Source organism: Mesitornis unicolor, unplaced genomic scaffold (genome assembly GCF_000695765.1).
Source record: "Mesitornis unicolor isolate BGI_N332 unplaced genomic scaffold, ASM69576v1 scaffold19956, whole genome shotgun sequence".
Lineage (NCBI taxonomy): Eukaryota > Metazoa > Chordata > Aves > Mesitornithiformes > Mesitornithidae > Mesitornis > Mesitornis unicolor.
Window position 1 is genome coordinate 159 of NW_010189122.1, and position 16,706 is coordinate 16,864.

Sequence of the window (16,706 nt, forward strand, 5' to 3'; positions counted from 1 at the left end):
TTGCTTTTTATTTCTAAACTAGAGAGACTAGATTTTGATGGTAATTCAAATGTTTCTGTTTTCATTTTTGCAAAGAAAGGGAGAAGTGAAGATTCTTATCAATAAAAAGTTTTCTCTGTGAAAACAAAAGGTCAGAAGCAGGAAAGGGGACATCACTACTGAAAACAGCCACATCACAGTAATTCACAGAAGCTGCTAGAATCCATGAGCTACTTTTTCTGCCAATATAGAGCACACAGAGTAAGAGAAGTACACCAAATGGAGGTGGTGTGTAAAAACCCAAACAATTGCAGAGCTCAGCACAAGTATCCACCCTGAAGACCCTCTACTTCAAAGTGAACTGCGCCAGACACCACAGTTTACAGGTCAGATTTTTACGAGAGCTCAAAACTCCTAACAAGGGCAAATTTTTTATCTTCATCCATCTGGACAAGCCAGACTTCCAAGAGAACTTCATATTGGATGCATTCCACAATCCCTGAAAAAAATACCTGTATTCAAATACATATATTTTTTTCACATGAAATCATTGGTTCTGTGGCAACATGGAGAATCCACAACAGCTCCAACTGTTTCAGCAGCACTTACAACATTACTACTCAATTATGTAGGGAATTCACTCACTCTGGCCAGTTCCTCTTCATCTATTTCTGGCTGTCTGTGTCTGGAATGCCTTTGTTCCTCATCATGAAAAATTGTTTTGGGCTTTTCATCTTCAGACTCGCTGTCTGATGGAGGTTCATTGATCCAGGCATCCAGGTCCAAGCTGGTAAGAATTACAGTAAACAAATAGCTTGGCTCAGTACCCCTGAGTATTTCAGTGTTTCTCATCATATACTTAGCTTTACTATTTAAAAGTTTAAACAAGGCTCTGGGAGAGAGAAGGAACCTTACCCCTCCGGAACTGGGACTTTCTTCTGTGCTTTAGGAGCCACTGGGTTCAGCTCACCAGCAAACAGGGCAATTACTTCCTCAGCTACAGGTACTTCTTTTATTTGTAGCTTCTGAATGTATTTTATTAGTTGCAAGATACAAGAAGCCTAAAAACAAATGCAGAAGTAATTTCAGAATTAATATTAATTGGACCAAAAAAATTGACTGCAAGGAAAGTCAGCAAAAGATAACTGTTCTACTCAATTAAGGAAATTTAGAGAAGCAGCATAAAATGCAGGTTCAAAGCAAATGTTAAAAAAAAAATCCACGTTAACCCTCTCTTCTATCCGTGTCCTTTTTGTGTCCTTATGTGCTTGCATAATTTTAAAATTAAATTGTTTTGAGTGAAATTCTTGCAAGCAGCTTTCAAAGGTGGTACAGAACTGGAATAAGACCTGGGCTGTGACATGAAACGCCACCCCTCTTCCCAGCCCTCGAGTTCTACAGCTTCTCGTTCACTGAGTTACACAAAGTACAGCACAAATGCACAACTCCATTGACAGCAATGGCTTATATAAAACACGCCTATCTTTAGATACAGATATGCTCCAAGACAAGCAAGAGACCTTGTATGATAAATTCCAAAGTAATTTTGTTCTCTTACCCTCTCCTGAACTTCTAGATCTGCACTCTGCACAAACTGAGGCAAACGCTCAATCATCAGCTGTGTAATTTCCTGAGCTGCTTCCTTTTCCCCAGATTGCTCTTTCTGCTGCAGGATGGAGGCATAGAGCTTCACCATGTTCTGGACATAAACTGCCTGGATGTGGCCTGGCAGAGTTGTAACTTTAGGCCTCAACATTGCTTCTAAAGTTTGGTTCGCTTCTTCAAGGTGTCTGCAAAGACAGAGTGGATAGAAAAGACAGGAATGGAGAAATTTCAGTGTTTCATCAGTCTTCATAGAGAAGAATTTTTAAAAAATCTTGATTGCAGTACAAAGTACTACACAAAGACAGGACAGACTACAAACATGTAATCATTTGCTCTCTGCGTATTTTCCCCTTCTAAATTACAGTAGTAACATGGCAAAGAATAATTTACAGCTTTATCCTTTTACAGAAGGAGCGGGACACCTCAGTTTCCACCTTTACAAGTTCGATATTCTCTCCAGTAACAAAGCATTGCACTTCTAAGTGCCAACTCCATTGACAGTCTGCATCTAGCAGCCCAAACTACCTTGCTGCTGTTCTGTACTTCACCACTCACATCAGTGAGGTTGTATTTCCAATCATTTACTGAACAAAAATACAACCTAGTAGGCAATGCTTAATACACAGCAAAGAATGCAGATGACTTCCAATTCTCAGAAAGATTAGGTTCTGCAAAAGCCTTTCAACAAGGGCAAAAGAGAGAGGAGAGCAAAAACTCACTCAAACATGTTGATTGTATATTTTTCCTATGATGTAAGTGAGGTTAGACCTTCATGACTAAGGAGTTCCTTGAATGTCTTAAGATCTTACTGCTTATAAACACTATTCCTTCCTGCATGAGTGGGCAGGACTACAGAGACAAGAAAAAAGCAGATATTCAAAATGCAGTATCCATCTTGGCTAGAAACAGCTGAGGAGCCTTATGGGGTGAGGGAACAGGAAGAAGCAAACATTTTGCTAGCTTTAGGGGGCGTATTTTGAACCACCCTTCTCTCCAAAAAAATACTTTTTAGTGACCTGAATCTTTGCCCAAAAAAAGCTGATCAAAGTGCATCAGGTTTTCTGTTTGCACTTACTCGGAGAACTCCCCGCATATCCAAGCAGCAGCATAAAGCACCTCACAGATCCCATTTCTCTGGGTGTTGCTGGCTATGAGATGAGCATTGTCCAGAAGCATGGCCATTTGAGAAACTGCAAATTTACGAATGGCTTTAACTCTGATAGCTACATCTAACATCTGAGCTGCTATAAGATGCCCATGCCGCGTCCCTTCCAACCGGGTCAGCTCCACCAAGATGCTTATGTACCTACAAAAAGTGAAAGAGATGCAATTTTAGCAGCAGACAATTGTGCATTATCATTGCTGATGATCTCAAAGCTAACACATAAAAACACTGACCATTCAAAGTTTGTGATATATTGATAATTGGACTGACTACAAATATCTATGATTTTGGTCAGCAGCTCATCCCGGTATGTCGTCCCTTCTGCTTTATCCACGTGAATCATCAGTTTCTTCACTATCTCCATCAAGTTCTTCTTTGATACCTGTTAAAGAATTATTGAAGGGTTGAACCACAACTAGGCCATTTCCCATACTGTCAAGACCTGTGTTATGTGTTAACAAGCCAGAATCACCTCTCTATCTCTCAATTTCAGTCACAATCGAAAAAGGAACCTGTTTATTTCTTTTCAATGTTGTTATTAAAGCAGAGTCAACACAAGTACACAAGACCAGAATCAGTATTACTAGCAGCAATACAGAAACCTAGGAGAAAATGAATAATCTTCTGCCAAAGTAGCAAATTTAATAGTTTAAAACATTTTTTTTTTTGCTTCTAAACTTTGGAAAAAAAATTGTCCTGAACACCCAACAGAATTCTAGCATTTCAAAACATAGCCGTATTAACTCACTCTGGAAATTTACTTGTCTAAATAAAACAAAATATTCAGTAAACACCACCAGTTGTTGTAACTCACTGCTTCCAGCTATGATCTCTCAATACGTACGTGTTAAAGACACCACTAACAAAAGATTTATGTAATAGGAGGAGCAGCTGAAGCTTATGCATTGGAAAAGCAGCCTTCTGGGTGACTTCCACAGTGCCTGAACTCAGAAACTCCAGTCTGAATCAAAGTTTTTAAAGCCCTCTTATGCTATGCAGATCCTTTACTTATCATAAGTGCCCAAAAAGACATAGGAGCCATTATCACAAGACTACTGGGGAGAGGGGAAAAGAAAGTTGCACGACTGCCTTAAACATCAGGCTCCTAAAGGGTCACAGGGGTTGGAGAGGAAAGGAAACAGATGTAGAAACGTACCATGCCATACAGCAGATCTAAAGCTCTGAGTCGGATAGACTCATCTTTGTCATCCAGACATTGGAGAATGAGATCCTTGTGAGACTGAACTGACTTAGGATGCGTTTTCAGGATTTTGGACATAGCTAACAGTCCCAGGTATTTCACTGTGAAAGAAAAAATAAAACTTCTTTCCAAATATAGAAACACTGTTTTGTGTTGAGCATGAAATCGTAACACTGAGCACTTCTACAGAAACCAACTTAAATACACTTGAGGAAAGAGCTGCGATGAGGAAAAGCATTTTGGAGAAACAGTGTATCACAGATTACAGTATTTAATTTCATAACCCCACATACAGGCATGTATTTACATATATAATCTTCATCACAGTCTTCTTGCACCCCAAGTTTTCTCACCGATTTAAAAATATGTATTTAATATATAGAAACTATGGGTCTTGGGAACAGGCATCCTGGGATGAACACAGCTTTAAAAACACCAAAGTAGGAGCCCTGTTCTCAATGGAAAAAAAATCAGACAGTAAGAAAAAAGGTTTGCACAAAAAAAATGTTTCCCAGTGTTCTCTGCAGTCGCTAAAATAAGTAAGCATTCTTACATTTTATTATCACGCTTACACTGCTGAATACCCCTCACTACTTTCCAAGCAGCAAGTTTATAAAAAGGGAAAACCCAAAGCATGGAAAGTGACTGCTTTAAAATTTACAAGACCACAAGCAAACACCCATGTAACACACACGTAACAATCTCATTTGTTTTAAAAAAGCTCGTTATAAAGAAGTGCTCACTATCAAAAATTATTTCCACATTGAAAATCCAGGCAATTGTTTACAGCCAACCAAGCACTACGATACTGAACAAGCTGTGTGGAGAAACAGCTCATTGCTCTAAGACCACTGCCATTTCTCCCCATTTGTTGGTTTCTAAAAGCTTCCATGAAGACAAGCAACATACTTACAGTTCTGGTCCGAATCTTCTATCAATATCCTTAACTTCTGAACACAAAGCTGGAAAAAAAGACCACGTCAAGTTTATTACAAGCTTTAAAAGTCTTAATTAAAAGAATTAATAAAATTTATTCAATACACAAGGAAGCATTCTGACCAAGACGCAGGGCCTCTAGGTAAAAGGTCTTGTTGCATTAACAGATTTCAAAACAAAATAAACCTCCATATGATTATATTGATAGTAGCAACTGAATAAAGGAGTTAGGAAAACACTAAATGAGAAGAATCTGCATTTAAAGCAAAAGAAATAAGAGAATTTATATAGGAAATGCTTCAGTCTGGAGGAGAGTGCTTCAGGGAGCTAATGCTTTCACTTTCGGCAGAGGAACACAGTCCAATTTCTCCATGGCACTTGGTATTACACAGCAGAGCAGAACAAATACCGCCCAGCAAAACCCAGCGCTGTACCTGGATGCTGGCGCTGTGATTGGGCATCCCAGAGGACAGCGAGATCAGGACTGCAACACACAAGCACAAATTTCAGTTAGTATTTCTGTGTCCTGAACGAATGCAGCAACAGAGCATCTAAAGGTCAACACCCAGCTCAGCTGACAAGGAAAGATGGCAATTTATTCAGTTGTTTGTCTGCTTGGACTTTTTGGGGGTCTGGGGGGAGGAGAGAAGGTTGTGACATAAACTATAGCTTCATATAGTTTAGAGTAATAATAGCAGGACAGGAACTAGAAGTGTAAAGGTAGGAACTACCGGAACAGCCAGGTCAAAGCTGCTTTTCATTACACTTTGCTCTCGCTAAGGTTTTACTTTACTAATAGCACGCAGCAGTCATGACTGCTGTCATCAGCTACTGTACAGCTGAATTTTTAAGTGTGCACTTCTCTAATATAATGAGATGCAGCACTGGATCCTAGAGTTTAATGTAATTAGATTGGAGTTTTAATCAAGCCAGCAAGACACTCCAGGCAAAAAAGTCAGGTCCTATTGTAGATTACATTGGACATTTGTAAAGATTGGGCAGCACGCAACCCCACCGCAGAAAAGGTGGCATTGTCTTGTTAACTGCTGCTGTCATGCAGCATGTCCAAGCTAACACCAGCTCTTACTGAGCATCTCACACATGCTAACCTTAGTGACCAATAAGTGCAGTGGCATTTTGCTCTCTGTAATCCTGCAGACCTCCATTTCAGAGAAGGAGGGTTGGATGCTATCATTTTGGGTTGTGCAGAGAGCTGATAGGTGCAAGGCGCTGCTCTGACACAGGCTCACAGTTTCACATCTCATTTTCTGAATTTGAGTTTCATATTACAGTCCCCAAACAGGCCCCGAGGTGTCCTAGGTGCATGAATTTTCCTTTCACCCACAGAATTATCCTGTTGCATCTCAGGGCAGCACACTCTTATCCACAATGGAATTAACCTCTGTGTTATTTCCCCCCCATCATAACGTCAGCTCAAATTTCCCTGAAGGAATGAACAATGTAACAACAGATGACCTTTTCCTCTCTGAACTGACCCAGTACAGCAAATTCCTGCATCATTATCCAAAATACCCACGAGAGACAAGACCTATGGCCAAACTGTGGGTGTCAGTAACCCTCTACTTCCACACTATGATAGAAAAGTGCAAAGTCTGAGCTGGAATACTGTGTTGTCCCTTTTTGCTCTTGTTTCTCTCTCCATCTCCATCATGGAGTTCATGACCCTTCCCCACAAACTGAAACTGTAAAAATCAATTATTCCAATGACCTCCTTTAAAGATTCACACCAAGTTTTTAAGCTGTGAAACTGTAGAATTAAAAAAATAAGTCTGCTCATTTATCACATAGGAATACTTTGTCAAAATTTCCATGAAGCATCAGGTTTTTTTAAATCTACTGCTGCTGGTACCTTTCCTAGTTCTAGCAATATTTAGGACCCTGCATATAAATAATTACTCATTGTTTGTTAGTACATTGTTTCATGCTTTAGCAAATACAACGTAGCTATAGTAACTCAGCTTCATCGACTGACAACCAAGGATTTCAGTTACAGTTACACAGTGACACAAATCAAAGTTTGTCAGGCAACTTATTTCAGTTACAAAATACGTTGAGCTAAAAAAAGATTTACAGATAGTGTTAATTGATGACAAAGTTCATATTCTTTTCTAGGTTACAAACTTCAGTTCTCACCTGCTATTACTGTGTTCACACATTCATATAAGAGAGACATGGCTGAGGTGCTGAAAGAGAAAGCAAGAGTTTTAAATAAGGAATAAACCAGCACATTTTGAAGAGTTGTCAGCAATATCTTCGGGCTAGTTAACACCTTTAATTACACAAGAAATTGCCAGTATTCTGCTCAACATATCTTCAGACTAGATGAAATGATTTTCACTCAAAAAACTGTCAGGGGGAGGGAAGGGCTACTCAATGTTAAAATTAATAAAAATATAATCTTCTCCAAGAAGCAGCAAATAACAGCACTGTAACACACGAGATGAGGAAGGAAGAGGTTACTCCGAACCTCAGTACCGGTTACTGAGCACTGAAGCAATCTTGTCTAAGGATCAAATCAAATCCTCTGCCCAAGGTCAAGAATCCACGATAAGGCAGGCAGATGGAGAAGCTCAAGTCTCTGCTCCAAAGCGAGTGAGTCACACACAAACAGCATTCTGCTAGCGTGCAGGTATGTGCTCGCTCATCCTTATAAGCAAGCAACCCATTTTCAACGTCTCATTTCCCCCAAAACTTAAATTCAAGACAACTTCTGGCAGTTGAACACACATGCAGTGCAATTCTGAGGATTTCAAAGGTACTTCTAAATCCTGACCAACACAAGAGGGAAATGCAGCGAACCTGTCAAAGCTCAAAGTAACAAAGGAGCCGACGCCAGAAGCAAGGAGCAAACAGCTCTGGAGGCAGCAGGCAGGAGCAATGCCGTGAAGGTCACCCAGCACATCATATACTCCAGTATGATCAGAACCAAAACAACCATTTTTGCCCCCTTATCCATTTTGTGGTGGATGGCAGGGTGGTTTGCCCTATGCGTAAATGATATGAGATCCAAAATGACTGAATGGAGACCAAACCAAACAGGATTAAGTCCTCATAAATAATACAATGAATTACTAACGCAGGAGTTGGTGAGAGGAGGTGGAGGCAGGATTGAAAACATACTGTCCATCTTCCTGCTTTTTCTGGCAAAGTACTGCTTCTGGTGAATTTGGATGGATTTGTCACTGCTGCAAAAACTCTTCTTTAGGTATTTGAGGCAAGGCTGCTGGCTGGGCTGTTCTGAACCAGCCTCAAAGGTATACTAGGAGGATGGACAGAAATTGTTTGGCTAGAGCTGCTCTCATGGCGACACAGATATCCATTTAAAATCTGCTCATTGCCATCTATCTTCTTGTTCTGACACACGAAGAGAAACAAACTTTTTAATTTAACAACTCGTGCATAAGATCACACTGCCTTTTCGTAACTGGGAAAATACATGTATTCCCTTCAAGATACCTACTTTCTGATCTCAGTTCAGAATAAGATCCAAAACAACACTACAAACCAGCTTTAACAAGGAATAAGGAAATATCTTCAAATTTATCTAATCTATATTTAGGATATATATTAAAGTAGTCTCTTCCAAAACATGTCTGGGCTGACAGGCAGGAGAAAGAACTTTAATATATTCCTTGTCACGCTGCTTTGGTGGGTAAGGCACTTCCAGAAAAGTCAAGTATCAAATGTGTATGTGAACAGAAGCGGCAAACACACAGCTGAGCCTTTTTTAAGTCAGAGTTTTTATATATTCTCCACAGTCATTTCTGGCTTAAAATGAAGTGAAAGGAAAGCAAATTGCTCCAATTTTCATGCATGCTTTGGAGAAATTCATGCTGACAGTCAGACACCCAAAGACTTTCCTTTAAGGTATTTTCTCCCACTCAGGTTTTTCAGAAACAGTCCCGATGCGATTATCCTTTGATACTTGAAGCCAATATATGAGACTCAAGAAAAAGTTCAGAAATGCATGCACAGCTGCAGCTACTGACCTACCTACCAGGCACGTCACAACCCTGAATGGATAAAGAAATATCTGTCAAACATACCTATGGATGAGGTTGGTCAGAGGCTCAATCAGTTTCTTTCCCAGCCTAGGTTCTAATGGAGTAAGAGCACCAAACTATTAAAAAAGAAGTGCAGACAAGAAAGTGATTTAATAGCTGCTTTATAAAAACTTGATTTAAATTGCAGCTCATTATATTTAAACCAAGCTGTATTAAAATATTATTCTCTCTTTGGTTACGCTCACAAACATCAGAATATATTCCTGATTTCTTTTTCTTCATATTGAATGGTAACTATACTTCCCAGCAAGAAATCTATTTTCACTCCCAAGGTAATTTAATGAGAACCCCAATCCTGTAAACATAGATCCAGAATACTTGCCAGTTTTATAATTTTAATGAGAACCCAATTATTGGTTGACGACGTCATCAACTTGAAAAAGAGTGGAGCAAGGGAAAGGTAGTTTTTGGGATTGCGTCGAGCCAGCTCACAAATAACATTTACTGCAGCAGACTGCACACCTGGGAAAAAGTGTGGGAAAAGCAGAAATCTCATCAGTACCTTAATTGTAATTGAAGTTTCTGGAGCAGAACTCCCAGAACAAAAGCAGCTGAATATTCAGACTTGTGTGTCCAACAGGAATGGTTCAGCTTCATTACCAACCACGAGGCAATGAAATAACCACAGGAATGCAAAAACAAACTGAGGAAGGAATTTATCTAATTTTGGCTATTTTCTAATATATCAGCTATTTAGGTATCTGCTTTGGGTCCAGTATTAGAAAGAACAGGACACTGCTGGCATCCTTCCCTCTTCATCGAGGATAGCAGTGGGACACAAACAACAAAATAATCAATAATCCTACTCACCATAAAGTTTCAAAACACATTTGTTTCTTTTTAATGTATTGTTCAGACATGCTCCACAAAAATAATGAATCTTTAAACAATCTGACTGGGCAAGTTAATTCCTTTCTGAGTGCTCAGTCTCTAAATTGATTGTTCTCAGCTTGTGATTTTTTAGTCTAGATAGCGTGGGTTTTCTAGCAGAGAGCAGCCCTTTTTTCCATAAAGCATCATACATCAACATTTTCTTCCTCTGTCTGCAGGTGTAGTGGGAGGTGCTGTGCATTTTGTTTTTTTCAAAAACACTGTGCATGGAAGACACATCTTACACGCCCACACCAAATCAGTCCAGTACACACAATTAATTTCTTTCCCTCTAAACACGCAAACTAAATCAACTGGAGATCTCAGAACTGCACTGCACAAGGAATTCTTGAAACAAGTGTACAGCGTTCTAGTGCAGTGAGGGGAGACCAGCACCTTCTGGGAAGACTGAGTAGAAGTGTGACCATGATACAGAGCAATTGCAGACTTCCTGTGCTGCAGCTGAATTGCACTGACACGGTACTGAAGGGCCCAAACAGCAGTCTGGACTCAAAGCTTAAATTTGTAAAAATAGAGGAAAAAACCCTATCGTAAGTGATGTGAAATTATTTTAAATACATCCATTGCAAGCCAATAGCTGCAGCTTTGTAAAATAGCACAGAAAACAACAAAAAAACCTCAAACAAACCCTGAAATCAACTGAAGTACCAGGAATCACTAAGTAGCTTTGTGAAATGAAGGTTTAATCCACTGGTATAGTTTCAGCAGCTTTGGGTTTGAAGAATTGGACATTTTAAGGAATGTTTTTTTAATACAGCAACATCTGTGAAAACTCTCATATGTTCATCTCCCTATTAAACAAGCAAATCGGCACCCAAAAGATGAGTGCAGCATTTTTCATGTATTATTCTCTCCCCCAGCTCTACAAGCACATATACCTAGGTGTTTTGGAGCAGAAGTAATTGACTAAAATCCACTCACCAGGATCTGGATCTTCAAGTTTCTCTTTAAGGCGAGGAAATGCGGGACGGAGGGACTCTGGGTATTTCAAAAAAACTTTGTACATGATTAACACTGCCTTCTTCCTGATATAAGGCTTTGTATGAGACATCTGTTAATGAAACAATTGCAATCAGACTCTTTGCAAATCTGTCTTTCCACAGTTCTTCTCAAGGTCTGTATGTCCATACCCATTTCTCAAAATTTCTTCCTTGGACATTCAACTTTTACAAAAATCAGCTTTGAGGGGACAGCAACGTACTGCTATTTAAAACCAAAACTAACAGAAATATTCATGATAATCCCCTTGAGTTCACTAAAGTCTGCAAAGGCTCCTCAAAAACTCCACAGGAACACAGCATTGGTTTTCACAGGTAACAGTTCTAAATTCAACAGATTTTTACCAGATTTAAACAATTTAACATTTTTTAATTACAGGAAAAAGTTATTTCAATCTTATCAACTCACCAGTGTCATGATGTCATTTGCCAAGTCCCTGGCAAGATCTGGAGTAACAAAACAGGACAAGCCAGTCAGTGCAACTCCAGTATCATACTGGTTAGGGCTACTCAGATCCTAAAAAAGGAAAAACAGGCTCAAAAATTTAAGATCACACAGGATGTTGAGAAACAATTTTCTCAGACTAATTTGATTCACTCAACAGATATGAAGCAGAGCTTCTACTCCATGGGAATACTTCTGACAACTACCATCAGGAATGTCCTTCAGCACCTGCTAAAATACAGCCACCCTGAGGTTTAATAACGCGCATGAGGAAACATAATTAAACAATAGATGGATGACTGCAATGTAAAAGAAATGAGAGATATTGCACCTTGGTGGTATTTCAGGCATGGCAAATAACTTTGTAAAACTCATGGCATGATCACAAATGTGTTTAAAACTTTAAAAATTTGGTGTTAAGTACCAAGCCAGCTAAGCCAAAGCCCAACTGTCAAGAACTTCATTGAGAGCAGGTGCTCTTGCTGAGTGCTTAACAGTGGCCTAGCTTAGTCTCTCTATTAGAGAAATGAGATGATATTTCTTCCAAGCTGCTGGCAGCACCGTAACTTCCAGTCCATAAAGACAAAACACATTTTATTGGACTATTTATTTATTTGGACTTATTTGTAGTCAGTATCGCACATAGTCTTTCAGGTTTTTCTAAGCTTCAGACTCTTACCAATATTAATATTCATATCTATGTTCAAGCATGGATTATAAAACCAGCTCTCATTGAATACAGGATCAATCTAAACTGCAGTTATTATGAAACAAGAATACGAAGTGAACTGCACCGAGCATTCCCACATGAACTACCGAAATTAACTGTCCAGATTCACATGTACATGGAGGCTGCCTTAGGAGCTAAACATAGTCAAGCCTTCAGGGTTCTGTGCCATTTGCATCTCATTTCAAAACCTTTTGCAGGTGGTAGGGGATTAGATTTGACTTCGAAAATAATGAATCTACTTCTTTAGGAGCAACAAAACTGCAATTCATTCAGGCTTTAACACATACTGAGAACTGGTAACCCCTTAAAATACAAAGTTCCAAGATCAATGAAACATGAAAAGGCATAAATAAAGATGCTTTTTAAGTAAAAACCCAGGCACAAAACCTAAGAATTAGTCTAGTGACTGCAATTCAGTATGGATGTTATTACAAATATGCACTTGTCTGAGCAGAATACTTTAAGACATAAAAGGTAAAAGATAAGGAAGATACTGGATAACTTCCCACAATTATACCAAACAAATCAAAAGCCTGATCTGTCACTACCAGAAGAAAACAGGCCCCCACAAATACCAATTTTGTGGAGCTAGGCGACCGCTCATTTTACTTGAGGAATGGGGACATTTTTCTTACCCATTACATTCTGATAAGCACTGCCCAAGAGACTGGGAATATTAATAAAGGTTACTGTTGAATAAACACAGAGCTGGTATAAGACAGCACGAGGGAAGCCTATGGACAGCTCCAGAGTATTTAATCAATCCTTCAGCTTGTGGAATGAGAGTATACTGTGAACCAAGTAAACATAATTCTACTTAAACACCTTTATATTCCTAAAAGAGAAATACTTTGTACAGATTTGAAAATACAAGCAGAGGGGCAGGGTCAGAAAAAATTTAAGAACTGAAGTAAAAACTTTACCTTTCGGATCTGATTAGTAGTCAACATAATTACATCAGTCCCTTCGTGAAAGCACTGAGAGGCAGCTAGGTAACCGATTCGCTGAAAAAAGGCAGGGAGAAAAAAATTAAAGTAAGTTTAGACAATGTTTAGATGAACCACAACAGGTAGCTTGATAAGCAATATTAAAAAGATGAACAATTAGGCAGGAGGTTTAGACAACAGAAAAGGCATGACAGGGTTCTCTAGAAAAGGTTTATATCAGGAGAGAATAATCTCAGACAAGTTACATCTCTAGTGATACCACATCTGTCTTAAGGATAATAAAACTAGCTTCACCTTCTCTACTGTGTTAGAACATACAGGTTCAACGACCACAAAGATGTAGAAATAAGGTAGGATTGTCAGTGGCAGAAATGGAGAATATTACATTTATTTTGTCTGCGTGGACTCCTGACTTTCAGGTACAAAAGCCCTATTTGGAAACTATTTCTTATGAAGTAATATTCCACCCTGTTTGGTGGAAAAGGTCTGCAGCACAGAGCAATGAACAAAACCTGTCAGGAAAAATTATAAAGCTATTACAAAATAAAATATGTCTGTTACTAGGAATCTGAGGTGGTCTTCACATAAAAATACCCTGTTTTTTCACAACAGACATCTGACAGCTATTGTCAAACATCTCGTAGAAAAAGCCTACAGAAGCAGACTGTGTATCATCCATTTACTAGAAACAAATGCAGTCTACTGCCTTTCTGTGTTGGAGAAAGCAAACCCAAAGATGATGTACTGACGCATTCATTAAATACAGTAACAAAACAGCTTGGCAAGTACAGTTGCAGTTACACAGAGAACTCACTTTGAATGTAAACTTTGATGCACTCATGACTTCAATAATATTGAAAGCAGCCCAACTGATGTCATAGCCCAGCATCTGTAACTGTGGGGAGAAAAGCCAAGATAACAAACTTTTGAAATAAGAGACTCAAAATAGGTCAAGATACCTCACAAAACTGAAGATGCAGCAAGAGTCCAAAAATAATACAAGACATCTCAAGATTATGAGTAATGTTACACTCTACGCCACTCGCAGTGAGTGAAAGAAGTCTTGAAGTTCCACCAGGAGCAAGTTTTAAATAGTTTGCATTAATTCCAGGTACTATGTATGCAGCTGTATAAGCATCATTATGAAGGGATTTTTTCCTGAATTTTTTTATAAAAAGCAGGAGAGAACCACAAAAAATAATTCTTAAACAGTATTTCCCTCCTCTCCTTTGTGACAAAGTACTGCACAAAGAGAAACAAACACCAGTTTCAAGTGTTCATGCGACTGTGTAATAAGAAACAATCCAGTTGAAAACCACTTTAAATTGGATTAGTTTTAAATCAGATTAGCTTCCTGACCTATTGCAATAAAACAAAATGGTACCAACACTAGTGCTGGCACAAGGAACAGAATGGGAATATGCAGCCTCTGACGTCAGACACGGGTAGGAGCATTTTCGCCTGCAGCCTGCACTTACACTAGCCTAAGGAAAGCAGACATTCAGACCAAAAACCACCTCCTAGTCAGCAAGAAAGAAAAAATGAAGATGCAATTACATCGCATCTCAGCACGGCACTTACATATGTAAGTTTGCAGACGGCATTTGCTTTCACTGCAATGTTATCCTGCTTTAGCTCCTGCTTGATCTCATCGATGCACTGGGAGATGTATTTTGCCTGGGGAAAATAAACAAGACAAATTTATGCTTATTTACCAGTTTTATAGAATTCCAGCATGATAGCAGGGAAAAAGCAGCAGAACTCATCATTCGCAAGCACCAAACCTCACACACACACAGAGTTGAGGTAACCACTTAATTCTGACAGAAGTGCTCATTAACAAGAAACATCACAACTCTATTACAAACCCAAAAGTACCCCGAGATGTTTCTTCAGTAGGTTTCCCTCCTCTCCCTCGCTATTGCACTGCTCAGCCCAGAGCTCTAGTTACAAAGATTTGTGAAAAACAGTTGTTCAATGGAGATCAGGTACCTTGGAGTCTAAAAAAACCCAAGTTCAACCATTTCTAGAACACAGACGAGTCGCTTACCTCAACGGGAAGGCAGAGATCACCCATTCATTACGTGTCTAGAATAAACTATGTCAAACTCTATTAATAGCCCACAAATTTAAGGTGAGTGATGAAAACACTATGAGTTACTCTGCCTTTGGGCACGCTGTATAGAGATGGCACTGCAGATGTGCGCCCACAACAGCCAGATTTCATACGGGGTACATGTACTTCTGGCCTCAACCACACAAGGACACCCCCTCCCTGGTTCACCACTCAGATGAGCCATTTTGCCATTTACATATTTTGATAAGTAACAGTTATTTGTACAAATTCCTCAGTAATTCAGAGAGCCAAATGTCACAATGTTTACATTTAAATATTGGTCCTTCATTTCTTTCCAGACAATCATGTCTGGGCTTGTGGGAGGGATGTGGCAAATGCATGGTTTAAAAATATCTGTACACATTTTTCTCTAGAAGTAGGCTTAGCATAGTCAGAGATTCCTTCAGTTCACAATTAATTATGATTTAAGAACTGAAAGTATCTGCTATGGAAATCATGAAAATTTAACAGCAGAGAAATAATCTCTCCTTAGAAAGCCATACATGCACCAGGGCATTTCATATTCAATATAAATAAACCAACTGCCAGAGTAACCAGGTCAGAGACAGATGACCTAGTTCCAAAGTAAAATTCTGCCTGAATACCACTACCTTCCACCCAAAAGATATTTTCAATGCATAAGTCTACTGGCCTGCTTTTAATTAACATTTCTGCCCTCTACACTAAATTTAGTGTATTATCCTAACCATTTCTTGATCTTTTACAATGTCCTCGAGTGACAGCCATGCTTCAAGTCATAAAAGTTTGCTGCTAGAAGCAGAAAATGTTATTTTTAATAAATAGCAGGTGACAGCAAGAAGAAATTGTACAAGGTCTGTAGTGCAAAGAAACACTGCAGTGATCCAGGTGAGCAAAGGCAGCAACTGAATTTTAATGAAGGGACTTCATCCTCCAAGCAGCAGTCACGCACCGACAATTTACTGCCATCATTCAGAGTCTGGCGATACCAGAATCGGAATCGCCATCAGGACGCGCAGTGAATACACACAATTCAGAGGAGCAGCAGCTTCACTGTTTTAACAGCTTCTATATCAGCAGAATCATTATTTGGCTTTTCTCTCAAACCTTGCACTTACAGAGGGATAAAAACCAGCTCCTCCATGGCACTGGCAAGGAGCTCAGAGGGAACCACGTTTCTTATTTTGAGGCTTTTAGTAAGAGTCGTCGTTGACCTTCACAGAGCTCCTGTCTGAGCCATTCCTGCAGCTGACTGAAGTCCCTCAAACAACAGCGCTGCTCTCCAGCACAATGTAACTCGGAAGGTCTGACGAAAGCAAGCTGACAAAAGAATTTACTTGAGGAAATTTAAGTTACTCCTAAATGCCTGGATTTGGAGTAGAAATACTATGTTTGCAATGAGGATTTTCATGTTAAGGGAGGGCATGCTGAACACCAAGTAACCCTTCCTCTACAGAGATTCCCATCTATCCAACCAGATACATCTGCCAAAACTGGAGATGCCATAACCCCCAAACTCTCAACCACATATAGTTCAGGTGTCTTCTTCCTAGAAGCAGAAGATTTGGGATTCTAAACCCATTGCCTGAGAGTAATTTAGGTCTGGACAACTCCCATGGGAAGTTTAAA

The 16,706-nt window shown here is 39.3% G+C and overlaps 1 protein-coding gene across 1 annotated transcript in view; it reads right to left on the reverse strand.

Annotated features, from left to right (window-relative positions):
* Nucleotides 1-624: 624 nt before the first annotated feature.
* Nucleotides 625-16,706, reverse strand: part of AP3D1 (adaptor-related protein complex 3, delta 1 subunit) — a gene marked incomplete at its 3' end in the record, with an annotated part of 28,068 nt that continues 11,986 nt past the window's right edge. Inside the window, exons 2-17 of the mRNA XM_010185975.1 lie at nt 14,564-14,659; nt 13,797-13,877; nt 12,959-13,039; nt 11,270-11,377; nt 10,784-10,913; nt 9,294-9,433; nt 8,954-9,027; nt 7,041-7,090; nt 5,321-5,370; nt 4,864-4,912; nt 3,906-4,051; nt 2,983-3,131; nt 2,660-2,890; nt 1,538-1,769; nt 895-1,040; nt 625-766 (exon numbers count right to left, since the gene is read on the reverse strand). Coding sequence (XP_010184277.1) covers nt 625-766; nt 895-1,040; nt 1,538-1,769; nt 2,660-2,890; nt 2,983-3,131; nt 3,906-4,051; nt 4,864-4,912; nt 5,321-5,370; nt 7,041-7,090; nt 8,954-9,027; nt 9,294-9,433; nt 10,784-10,913; nt 11,270-11,377; nt 12,959-13,039; nt 13,797-13,877; nt 14,564-14,659 — 1,905 coding nt within the window. The remainder of the gene's footprint in view (nt 767-894; nt 1,041-1,537; nt 1,770-2,659; nt 2,891-2,982; nt 3,132-3,905; nt 4,052-4,863; nt 4,913-5,320; nt 5,371-7,040; nt 7,091-8,953; nt 9,028-9,293; nt 9,434-10,783; nt 10,914-11,269; nt 11,378-12,958; nt 13,040-13,796; nt 13,878-14,563; nt 14,660-16,706) is intronic.